General features: G+C 59.0%; 1 protein-coding gene across 1 annotated transcript; it reads left to right on the forward strand.

Moving 5' to 3' along the window:
* Window positions 1–866: 866 nt before the first annotated feature.
* Window positions 867–10,560, forward strand: LOC118024564 (proline-rich protein HaeIII subfamily 1-like). The gene is made up of 2 exons (XM_035026539.1): window positions 867–1,103; window positions 9,751–10,560. Exons 1-2 carry the CDS (start codon window positions 867–869, stop codon window positions 10,558–10,560), a joined length of 1,047 nt encoding a protein of 348 aa, XP_034882430.1.
* Window positions 10,561–11,964: the final 1,404 nt, after the last annotated feature.

Raw genomic sequence — 11,964 nt, forward strand, 5'->3', positions numbered from 1 at the left:
TCGGGCTCCCTGCTCGGCAGGGAGTCTGCTTCTCCCTCTGATCCTCCATCTCATGCTCTCTCTCTCTGTCTCATTCTCTCTCTCAAATAAATAAATAAAATCTTTAAAAAATAATAAAAATTAAAATTAAAAAATTTTTTGGGGCGCCTGGGTGGCTCAGTTGGTTAAGCGACTGCCTTCGGCTCAGGTCATGATCCTGGAGTCCCTGGATCGAGTCCCGCATTGGGCTCCCTGCTCGGCGGAGAGTCTGCTTCTCCCTCTGACCCTCCCCCCTCTCATGTGCTCTCTGTCTCTCTCATTCTCTCTCTCAAATAAATAAATAAAATCTTTAAAAAATAAAAATAAAAATAAATTAAATTAAAAAAATTTTTTATAAAAGACACTGGGATGCCATATACAGTCTGGGGGCTACAGACACTAATATGTAACCACTCTGTATGGTGACAGACAGTATCCAGATGTGTAACACTGCTCTCTTTGTAACGTACATAAATTCTGAAACACTGTGTTGTCTGCCTGACACTAATATAATATTGGATGTCAACTATACTTTATAAGAAAAAGAACTCAGTAAACGTAAAAAAAGAAAAGAGCCCCAGGGCTGGGTCTCCGGTCCCTGGGACACAGAGGTCACAGTGGAATGAGCAGGGGTGCACGTGTCTGAGGCGAGCCGCACAGGTCCGCGGGGGCAGGTGCAGAGAGGACTCGCTCCCTCCGATCCCTCCGGCCAGTGGGGCGGGTGACATCGCCTGCTGGTCTTCGACAAGGCCTCAGGCCAGCCGCGGCCCAAAGAGGAAGAGAAGCAGGGCTCCCCTGATGCTCTGGCCCCCACCGCCCACTGCTGCCTGCCCCTGCGGGGCCTCGGCATGCGCTGGGACCCCATGGGGCCTGGGGACTCCTCTCGGGACCTTCTGGAGACGGGAGACCAGCTGGGCAGTGACAGCGCTCAGGGACCCAAGGAAGAGACCACCGCGGAGGGGCAGACCCCTGGCAGCCCTCCCTGCGACATCCAGTCCACCCCCGCCAGCAAGCCAGTGGACCCTGCTGCCCCCTTCCTGCAGCGTGGTGACAGTGACGAGCCCCTGGGGCACAGCCGGCGCTCGGTCAGTGTCAGGTGCATGAAAGCGATAAGCAAGGGAGGGAATGTGCAAACGACAGCTGCCTGTTCTGGGCCACGCACCACATCCTCATCAGGCTGGGACCAGAAGAGTGCATTCGGGAAACAGAGGCAGGTGATGGAGTCACACCTCGGCCCTCCAGAGGGTCGCTGCCCATTTAGAGAAGGGCCAAACGGGCCAGCGGACGGGCAGAGACCACGTGGCCCTCGAGCACGGTCAGCCTCCTGCTGTCACCTGGCCCATCCCTTCTCCCAACAGCGAACGGTGGGTTTCTGGCACCACGCCTACCATGACGCGGATGGAAACACCTCTCCAGAATTTGGACTGTTTTTGTGGGTTTTTTAAATGCACTCAGTCCCAAAGAAAGACTTTGTGAACGTGATCTTGGACCGGCGGGAAAGAAAGCCGATAAGTGGGTCGGGAGACTCGTCCCCACAGGGGTCTGCTGGGTGCCCAGCACTTTTCCAAGAACAAAACCCTCATTTAAATATTAGACAAGAGATTACACATCCTGGTGAGTCTGCATCAACACTGGATCCATTTTGAGCGGAAGACAAAGGAAATAATTCTTGCCATTTTTACAGTGTGGGCTGCAAGGAAACCCCACCACTCGCTCTGTCCAAAGAGAACATTCTTTTGTGCATCGAGCAGAGTGTTCACCGCTCTCGTCAGGGAGCCTGCCTGGATTCCGAGCGGGCACTTACTGGCAACTTTCCATAACAGGACGACTTGAAATGTGGCTGTTTTCCAAGAAATTAACAGTGGGCTAGATTCTCAAGTCTGAGAGAAGCGTCAACGGGCCTCGCCTGGAAGTTAATGGAGTAAATTGCAGAGAGAACCTTCCAGAAAAAGGGAAGTGGTGGGGCTGGAAAACTTACTGAAACCCTGAGGAAACATGTGAGCATGTCCCTCTCTCCCAGTGAGGAATCAGCTTCTAGAATGTTCCCATCCGGGGGTGGGACCGTGTCCTTGGTTTGTGATGCGTGCGGGATGGGCTGTGGATGCGGGGGCGACACAGAGGCTCCAGGGACCAAGTGACCTGAAAGCTCTTATGTTACAGAAATGAAAGCAGCAGGCTTTGTTCTTGTCCTTGGAAGAGCTCAGATTTGAGGGGAGAGAGACTCCCGACCCCAGAGGGCATCAGGAAGGGCACAGGGGGCTGTGGCGATGGGGACACAGCCCACCCCCTTCCCAGTTTCATGTCGAGGGAGGTAGGGGCTGGACTGGAGGGAAATGCTTTGTTTGGACTGAGGCTCCTCCTAAGGCTGAAGTAGCTGAAGAATAACAAGGAAGGAAAATGACAGCTGGTGGGTCCCCAGGAAACCCCCAGTGCACACCGTCACCAGGGAGCGTCCTCAGGCCCCACCCACCCCCCCTCCCACGTGTTCAGCGACGCCTCAGAGGGCGTCCTCTGTGCTCGGCACGGGACACGGACATGCGAATGTCCTCAAAGCACACAGGTCTGACACCAGGCCGAACACAGCAGAAATAACAGGCTCGGACAAATGGAAGGCAGGCAGTTAGCCCCGCACTCCATGCAGAGCAAACGAGAGAGCTCACCAGCGGCCAAAGGCTCCGACATCCGACAGCTCCAGCCCGGTGACCCAGCCCCAGCTTGGCACCAAACACGGGACGCTGGGCCTGTCGGGGCCCCCACTGAACGCCCTGGGCTGCAGAGCTGAGCTCAGCCCCGCAGGTCCTAGCCAGACAATGACCAAGAGTGCGGGTCACAGAGCCTCAGGGGGCCACAGTCGGCTGGACTGCGGCTCCAGGGCCCCCCGTCCTGCCGCACGCGGCCGGCTACGGCTTCCTGTGCCCCCTGCACGTGCTGAGCCTGGGACCGGCGCAGACAGAAGAGCCAAACCCGTGTGTGAAAAAGCAGGCCCTGGCGGGAGACGCAGACCCTGGGGCAGGACGGCCCCGCCCAGCCACCGAGGGCCGAGGCTGCACACACGTCCCCGTGGGCCTGGCGCTAAATCACAAAGGCCTGCAGACAGCCCCCCAGAGCTGCAGCGGACGTGTTCGTCCCCGGAGGAAGCTCTGACAAAGTCGGCCCCGTGGTGGCCGGGCGCTCGCTCCCACCTGGCGGGGAGGAGGAGGTGGGCACGCGCGGGGGCGGGGTGAGGACAGTGGTCAGTGTGGGGACAGCATCCCGGGCCGGCACCTCCAGCAACAGCTGAAATGCTATGAAAGCAAACTGTGCCCTTCCGGGTGACCTGTACCTCGGGCCTTCCTAGGTACACGGGGTGGGGAGGGGTGAGGACAAGAGAAATCAATTCTGTCGCTGCCCCAATCTCATGCGAATGTCTCCTCCCGTTAAAATCGCAGCCTGGCAGGTGGGCCACCAGCAGGCGCTCGTCCACCCTCCCTCCTATGCGGCTGCACTACTCACTCGGGGACGTTCCGGGGCAGCTCCCCATCCATCCTAGAGCTCCCACAGGCCCGGGAGGTGGCCGCACCAGCCGCAGACCCCCTCCCCCGCCAACTGGTTACCCAGCATGGAGAGTGAAGGCTTTGACACCTGTCCTAGTTTAACAAGCGGATGCCCCTTCCTGTGCCTTCTTACCCCTCCCCCTGCCCCAGAGACACACCAGGACGCTCCTGCCTGGGGCCTCTGCCCACAGTCCCTCCACCTGAGGGCTCTGTCCCCAGAGCCCCCAGGACTTCCTCCCTCCCCAGCTTCAGTCCAACTCGGAGATCCAACTTCAAGCCCTTTGAAAGAAGGCGCACAGGCCCAGGCTTTAGAGAGCCCCGTGCCGGGGCCTGAAGCCTGCCTGGCCTCGGAAGCTTCCATCATCGGACCCGCCTGTAGCCTGTAAGAACCCCTTCCGCATCCCCCAAGCCTGACCGATGCTGCAGATGCCCGCGTTGGAAAAGATGCCGCTAAGTCTGGTCCAACTGGGAAGTGGCGTGGGGCGAGGGCCTGCTTCTTGGCATTCCTGACGTGAGGCTGTGAACACATTCTTGGAGGATAAAAATTAACCAGCGACCACCAGGCTGGGGCCCCTTGCCCCCAGGGCGGCCACCGACCCCCCCCCCACCCACTCCCCCCATAGGTCCTGCACACCAGTCAGGAGGGCTGCCTCCCCCCACCCCTTCCCAGGCACGGGACGCTCATCACCACCACACGGAGGACAGACCAACGCAGGGCCCAGGTCCGTGTTCCCTCCGAAAAGCCGCTCAGGGAACTCTGGGTAACTGCACTCATAGATCATAGGCTCTGGCACGCAGTTCCCAGACTGAACTATTTATCCAAATTAAAACCATTCTCCAGAAACAAAATCAGATCCTTTTAATTGAAAATAAAACCAAGCAACCCTGAAGGCTCTTTTTTTCTTTTTAAATGAAAGACATTCTTCCTGCTTTCTCATTCCATTAATCACAGAGTTTACACGATCTGTCAAAATAGCTCAGTAAGAAGCCTCCCTCTTCCTTCGCCTGCAGGCCTGGTTTTTAGCCTGTGGGCGCCGGCATTCAGGGACACCGGTGGACCCCGAGAGGCTCCAATGAGCACTGGTTTCTCCAATGCAATATGTGGGGGGACTTCCAAAAGTCTTGTCCCCTCCTGGGTGACACCCAAAAGGAGCAAAAGCAGGGGTCAAAACAGATACCCGTGCATCCTTGTTCCCAGCGGCATTACTCACGACAGCCAACTGAGGGAAGAGCCCAAGTGTCCAACCACGGACACACAAATCGCTGTCCGTCCATGCAATGGAATACTATCCAGCCTTTAAATGGGAGGACATGCTGACACCTGTCACGGGACAGACGAAGCTGGAGGATGTGAGTGGAATAAGGCAGTCACAAAAAAGACACAAAAAAGACAAAGACTGTGTGATCCTACTTCTATGAGGTCCCTGGAGGACCCACACTCATGGAGCCAGAGAGCTGGGGGCTGGGGACGGGGGCTGGGCGTGGGGGAGGAGAGAGTTTTCCTTTCACGAGACAAAAAGGGATCCAGGGATGGATGGTGGCATTGCACGACGAGAATGTGCTTAGTAGGGGCGCCTGGGTGGCTCAGATGGTTAAGCGTCTGCCTTCGGCTCAGGTCATGATCCCGGGGTCCTGGGATCGAGCCCCGCATCAGGCTCCCTGCTCAGCGGGAAGCCTGCTTCTCCCTCTCCCGCTCCCCCTGCTTGTGTTCCCTCTCTCGCTGTCTCTCTCTCTGTCAAATAAATAAAATCTTTAAAAAAAAAAAGAAAGAAAATAGTTAAAATGGAAACTGTTATGTTCTATGCATTTTACTACAATAAAAAAAAAAAGTTTGTGTTCTTTGACCTCTCGGCCAGACTTGGAAGTCCTTCCAGGAACATGACCAGCCAGAGTCTTGCTCAAGAACCTCCGTGCAAGGGTGCACACAGGTGACACGGGGCACAACTGGTCATCACGTCCACTACCGCGCGTCCACTCCTGGGGCGCCGTGCAGCCATCGACCCCCACGCCCATGCAGAGGTGGTTACAGGTGGGGACACGCTGTCACTGCCCTGTTGGTGCTGAAATGCCGGGCACAGAGTGGCACGCGGGATCTCGGCACAGTCAACTCAAAAAGCACGGCTGGTACGCGGCATCATTTCTCCGAGTCTACAGCCGGCAGAGAGCACAGGAAAATGGTTTTGCAGGAAAAGACTCAAAACTCAGCTTAAGAAGCTCAGACCTCCATTACCCGGGAAGCTTCTCCTACCCCTGAGCAGTATAGATGACAAGTGCCCCTCCCCTCGTGGGCCCCGGGACAGGAGGAAATGCCCCTCCGGCCTCGCTCAGCAACCCCCCCAGTGGAGACAGCACAGATAGGCCCCCTGCCCTCACCCCCGCCCACCACCCACCGGGCGCTTCAGATCTTTTAGTGATGAACTGGAAACACACCTGTCCTGGCTCAGCAGGACAAAGGTGCCCCACCACCTCCTCCGGTTATCACAGGGCTGGCCCCCATGGGGGATCAGATAGCGCCTCCAAGAATGAGGAAGTGGTGTTCCAGCAGGAGACCCCGGGGCTGTGGACATTCAGCAGGACCAGAGTCCGCAGTGGCCAGGGAGGGACACCCCAGCGCCACGAGTCACACACAACAGCCCCGTGGGGCCTGCCGGGGTGAGTCCCGTGAGGGGCAGCGAGGCCCCAGGCTGCAGGTGGGAAACCCCAAGGACACTCACGGCGACAAAGGGCGGCTTTTCCCCAAGCCTGTGGCCGCCAGAGCCCACTCTTTCCTCCCAGCGGGCTGCCTGAACCGCGCCTTTGATCTGCGTCCAAAATCACCAGTGGGGAGGGAGTGAGCCTCCCGAAACCCCTGAGAGGTGATGAATTAGGAGGGAGGAAGGCCAGGACCGAGTCAATGGAGCCCTTTTGTTCCGGGAGCCAGCACCGCGGCCCCAGCTCCGGGAGGAATGTGCACAGAACGCAGACGCCCCGCTAATGGCCCGGCCCGGCCCCAGGGCGCCTCGCTGGCCGGCCAGATGTGGGCCGGCCCCGCTCCCGATGAGTGACACGCGGCACCCTGCAGCTGTGGGCCACCGGCGGGAGCGGGGTCCTGACTCGGGCAGGCCTCCCCTGCAAGCAGCCACCGGTGGCAGCACAGGCCTGGGGCCGCGCCCCAGAGCACTTGCCTGCCCCCATGGCTCGGAGCTACTCGTCACTCTCGGGTCTTCCAAACCTCAGGGAGTGGTTGCACGGCTGGCGGCCAGTCTCCTCAAGTCTGTGCTGAAATGCCACCCGGGCACACCCGGCCGCTGCCTCTGGGCACCGCGAGTGCCGCCGAGACCCTCAGCGGCCTGGCCGGTGCCCACGGGCGCAGCGTGGAATGGTGCCCGCGGGCGCAGCCGGGCCCCGGGGAGGGCTGTGAACCAGCTGCTCCCCCCTCGGGAAGCTGGAACAGGGTCCCACAGACGTCTCCTAACGCTGAAGAACAAAGCCGGGGCTGCAACGGGTACGGAGCATAACCATCTCTCCAGAGCAGAGGAAGAAGAAGGCGGGAGCCCCCCACGTGCCACAATGAGAGCTCAGGGAGGAAGGAAGAGAGGAGCAGAGAGAGACACAGCCTCCCTGTCCGAGGAAGCAGCTGCAGAGGGAGCCCTGCCAACAGGGGTCACCTCGCCAGCCCCTCACGGGGAACCGTGGGGACCCCTGGACTCGGGAAGAAGTCCCAGTACTGCAGATGGGCCTGGGTTCCAATCCAGGAGGCCCCCCGCACCACGCCACGCCATCCACTTACAGGCTTCGGCCCCTGGTGGCCAAGGCAGGACAGGCTCTGTCCCCAGACCCACCAGCCCCATGACACGGGGAAGCTAGTTAAGCTCGCCGAGTCTCAGGGCCCAATGCTGGAAAATACAGACAAAAACCACGCCTTGCGAGGCTGGGCGAAGATCAGATCCTGTCCAGCAAGTGCCCCGCGTCGGTGAGCACAGCTGTGCATTCAAAAGGAGTTATTCTTGCAAGGTCACTAGGCTGGGTTCAGGGGGAAGCTCGCGGGGGTGGGGAGGGGGCCAGGCTTCCTGCCCAGCCCAGGAACGCCTTGGGAAGGCTTCTCTCCCAGAGCTGGTGGCCGCGAGGAACACCTCCCTTCCCTGATCAGAGAATGCTCCACCGGAGGGAATTTTCCTGATTACTGACCAAGACTCCTTAAACATAAATTTGTCATTAATTTAGCCCACTCGGGACAAAATTTATTAATACCACATCACCACCTTCTTTTTTAAAAAATTAACGTAACTCTTTTCAAAATGTGTAGGGGTCATCATGGATGACCCTCATCCCCTCAGTGACACAGGGGGGCACTACGGCGGCTTCTAAGGTTGGCCCCAGGTGGTGGTCATCCTTGCTTTCACTGGCCTCCTCCTTCCCATTCAGCACAGGCAGCCCCCCCAGGAGGGGGGGGGTTCCAGAACAGTCCGCAGGGCTGCACCAGCCCCAGACACACAGCCGAGACCCAGACGTCCCCGAGTGCACAAGGAGAGGGACAGCACGATCTGCCTGCAGGAGGGCCCGCCTCGTGGACCCACGCGCAGATGTGGGCGTTCACCAAACACTGTCCCCATAGGCAGGGTCCCACAGGAAGCTCCAGAAACCTGGAGAGTCACGTTTCCTGCTTTTACAGGAAAGGAACAGACATCAAGAAGTAACTGTTCCTAGCCTGAACAGTTGTGGGGCGCGATGACCCAGCCCTTAGTTCTAAGGACTCAGCGCAGTAGAACAGATTCCTAACATTTCCCGCACCTAAGAGGAGCCAAGTCCCCTTCAGCAGCACTTTGATGGAAGCGATCTTGAATGCGGGGGGGGGGGGGCAGTATGGCAACAATGCCTTTGTGCAGTGGCCTCTTCTTGCCTTTTTGCCTCCTTCCCAGGCCTTTTTTTTTTAACCCCCCCCCCCCCATCAGCAACATCCCCTGCGGGAACATATTTCATCCTGTAACCTTTAGCTCCCAGGGTCTCATTTGTAAGTTGCTCCATCTGAAACCATTAGGTGCCAAAGCTACGCTTGGGAAAAGTAGTCAGTTGCATCCAGGAGCACACAGTTCCCAGCAGCTACTATTTTTTCTGCCTTCTCAGAGCTTTGCAAAGAATTCCTCCACTGCCACTATGAGCTTTGGCATCTCAGCTGAGAAATCTGCTGTCAGAATATGCATCCATTCGGTCAGGCGTGCCGAGCCCCTGGGCTGCGCCACCCCGTTTCATCAACTTGGACAAGACACCTAGCCTGTTCTTTGCCTCCGTTTGCACACCCATAAAATGGGGCAAAATCGCAGCTCCCTCTGAGGGTTGCCATGTGGAAGAAATGCAAAAGGAACGCATGCAAAGCATTTAGCACAAGCAAACACTCAAGAAGAACGTGCTCTTACTGCGCTATACTTTGAGGTCACCATTCCTTTGCAAGATTGCAAAGTAAGTTACTATTACTTTGTCTCTGAGGTCAGGAGTCTGGCCTCCTGCCGGTTCCCAGTCAGCAACCACTGCACAAAGGTCCCCTCATTCCCTGCAGCAGGGCCCTGCTCCTTCCACCCACCAGCTGCAGAGACTCCGGGGCCTCTCCCGGGCCCCTCCAGGCCTCTCCACAGAAACGCCTTTCTTAATACTTGTTGATTGATTTGCAAATATAACCTCCCCGGCCCTAAAGAGGGGAGAATCACAGGACAGCAAATCTCTTTCAAAGGGCCAAGAAGTACCGCATTTCAAAGACAGCAATGGGCACACAGCAAACACACCACAATGTCCAAAGGGCTGGTTCTGAAGGCCGTTTCATCAGGCACTGAGGTATTAATGCAGTAGTCATATTAATGCAATGAATGCAATGAAAACTTGCACGTTCCTGTTCTCGGTATATTTTTAGAGTCTTGGAGGCTCAAGCATTCGTGTCACAGGGAGTGAAACCCCCAGAAAGTCAAAGTGTGTGAAGGCCTGGGACCCCCGCCTCGGGATGGGGGCTTTGGGTAAGTAGGCAGTGACCACCCGCGACAGTGCTCCCTGCTGGCCCCACACATCCCAGGGCGCTGGTATTAACCCCCGTGGAGAGTGGGGGTCACCCTCTAGCGCTGTCTGAAGAATCGAGGGCAGCTCTGCAGTCCCTTCCCGCCACACACTGATCTTCGTATCACTTGGAGCAAAGCCCCAGAGCCCTTGTCAGGCCGCGGTGCCCACCCGCACGCAGACCCCCGCCCGCGCCCTGCGCGCCCGGACCCTCCCCCCCGGCGGCTTGTCAGCGACCGCGCCGGCGGGCCGGGGGCACGTGCCACAGGTGGCGCGGGGCCCGCGGATCCCGCTCCTTCGGAAGGAGGGAGCGCCCGGGGACACCCCCCCTCCCGCCCAGCACGGGGACGGGGACGGAGCCCGTTCGCCGAGATCAAAGAGGGCCCCGAGCTCGGCTCTCCGCCCCGCAGTCTCGGGACGCGTCCCAGAGAGCGAAGTCCGCCGGGCGCCGCCGCGCGGTGCCGCTCCGGCCGCGCCTCCGGACCCGGACCCGGACCCGGACTCCGGATCCGCGCCGCCGGCCCCGCGCCGGGTCCCCGGACCCCGGGCCGGCTCGCTCCCGCGCGCGCCCCGAGCCCTCCCTGCGCCCGGCGCGCATTCGCGGGCGCCGGCCCGAAACAAAGCGGGCGGCGGTGCGGCCCCGTACCTGGGCGAGCGGCGCGTCCGGCGGGGCGATGGCCGCAGCAGGCCGGGCGCCGAGCAGCGCAGCAGCGCGCGGGCGGGCCGTCCTCCTGGCTCGCCGCCGCGCCCGCCGCAGGGCCCCCTCGAGGCGGCGCGGGCAATCGCCACCGCCGCGCCCGGCCGCCGGTCACCTGGCCTCAGCGCGCAGCCCTGCGCGCGCCGGGCGGGCCCGCCCCGCCGTGCGCCCCCGTGCGCCCCCGGGACCTCCCCGCCGGCCCGGAGGGACCGCCAGATGGTGACTCACCCGGCGGCCCCTGCGCCGAGAGTTCCCGCGCCGCAAGTCGGGGGCGGAGGGAGGCTGCAGTCCTGACCCCTGCAAAACCGGTTGTTCATTCGTTCTCTCACTCACTCGTTCGTTCATTCATTCATTCCGCGCTGTAATTACTGTGCTCTTGGGACCCGGGCCTCGCTCCCCGCCTGTAGCTTACACTCGTAGCAGGGTCCTGCAGACATAAAGCAGCACAGCCATGAAGGGCAAAGCGCAAGATGCTTTAGAAGTCTCTGGAAGGTCCGGCCAATGGAGGGAGGGCTCGGGGAAGACTTTATTCTTAAAATGAGCCAGGAGAAACCAGCAGGATTTAGGCTGTCCAGGAGCATTTAGGAGAGCAGGTCCCAGGCCAGAGGGATCCTCAGGGGAGGAGAGGCAGAGAAAGTCCAGCATCCCCCAAGACCCAAACATCCCCACAGACAGTCTCTCAGCCTCTGTTTTCCCATTAGTGAAATCCGGGAAATGGGCAGCACCCTCCGAAGATCCCCTTGGGAAACACACAGCCTTCTGCAGAATTAGAAATGCTGTTCCTCATAGGCAAAAGAACGGTGTCAACAAGAGTGTGCGGGAAGCCCCGCACATGAGGAAAGCACGTGTGAGAACACACCCACCCTACATCCTTCAGAAGAGAGACAGAGGTTGTATCCGCCGCTGGGACCAAATTCTCTTAGAATCCCACCTGGGGAGGGCTGCACACATCTTAAGGTGCAGTTACCAGGAACTGCCCCTGATTGGGGATGGACACCCAAACCTACCCGGGCCCTCCTGTCCTGCCTTGTGGGGACCTTCTTCGGTTCATCACTGAGAGTGGAGGTTGAACCCCGCTCCAATCGCACTCCTACCCTGCAAGGCCTCTTGGAAAGACCAGCAACCCCTGCCTTGCTCTAGAGGGTAGCATGATTTCTCAAGAGGTCAAAAGCCATGACTCTCTTCCTCAGACGGAGCTGGGCATTCATTCCCTGAGGCAAATGCTTCCAGAGCACTCAGGAATAGAACAGACCCTTTTCCTGCCCTCCAGGAGACCCCAGACCAACAGCCCGCAGGACAAGGCAAGGGGTACCAGAAAAGGAGTCTCAGCGGAAGAGGGACCCCTAAATGGGGCGGAGGCTGGTGTTATTACAATCCTCTTTGCACCCATACGGAAACAAGCTGAAATTGTAGGTAACCTGCCCAAGGTCCCCCAGCTGTTCAGCAACAGAACACGATAAAGATCCAGAACCATCAGGCCAACAAGCTCCTCGTAACTTTCTCCCACACTGCCCTGTCCTGCCCATCCATCCGGCACGGTTGTGCCGACTTGTCTCTTTGCTGGAACATCGCAGGGCCAAGCACATTTATCCATCCTGTGTCTCAGGCTCTGTCGCAATGTCCAGGTCCCTGCTGGCTGAACGACTAAGTGAACTTGAACTTCAGAAGATACCAGGACGTCCACCTGCAGGGGCAAGG

This window comes from Mirounga leonina, unplaced genomic scaffold (genome assembly GCF_011800145.1).
Source record: "Mirounga leonina isolate KUSES-001 unplaced genomic scaffold, KU_Mleo_1.0 Mir_199, whole genome shotgun sequence".
In the NCBI taxonomy this organism is placed as follows: domain Eukaryota; kingdom Metazoa; phylum Chordata; class Mammalia; order Carnivora; family Phocidae; genus Mirounga; species Mirounga leonina.

Bases quoted from the DNA above. Each gene is read 5' to 3' on its own strand.
- LOC118024564 (XM_035026539.1), top strand. From the start codon at position 867: ATGCGCTGGGACCCCATGGGGCCTGGGGACTCCTCTCGGGACCTTCTG. The intron at 1,104-9,750 runs GTCAGTGTCAGG...ACCCGCACGCAG, and splicing joins TGGGGCACAGCCGGCGCTCG to ACCCCCGCCCGCGCCCTGCG.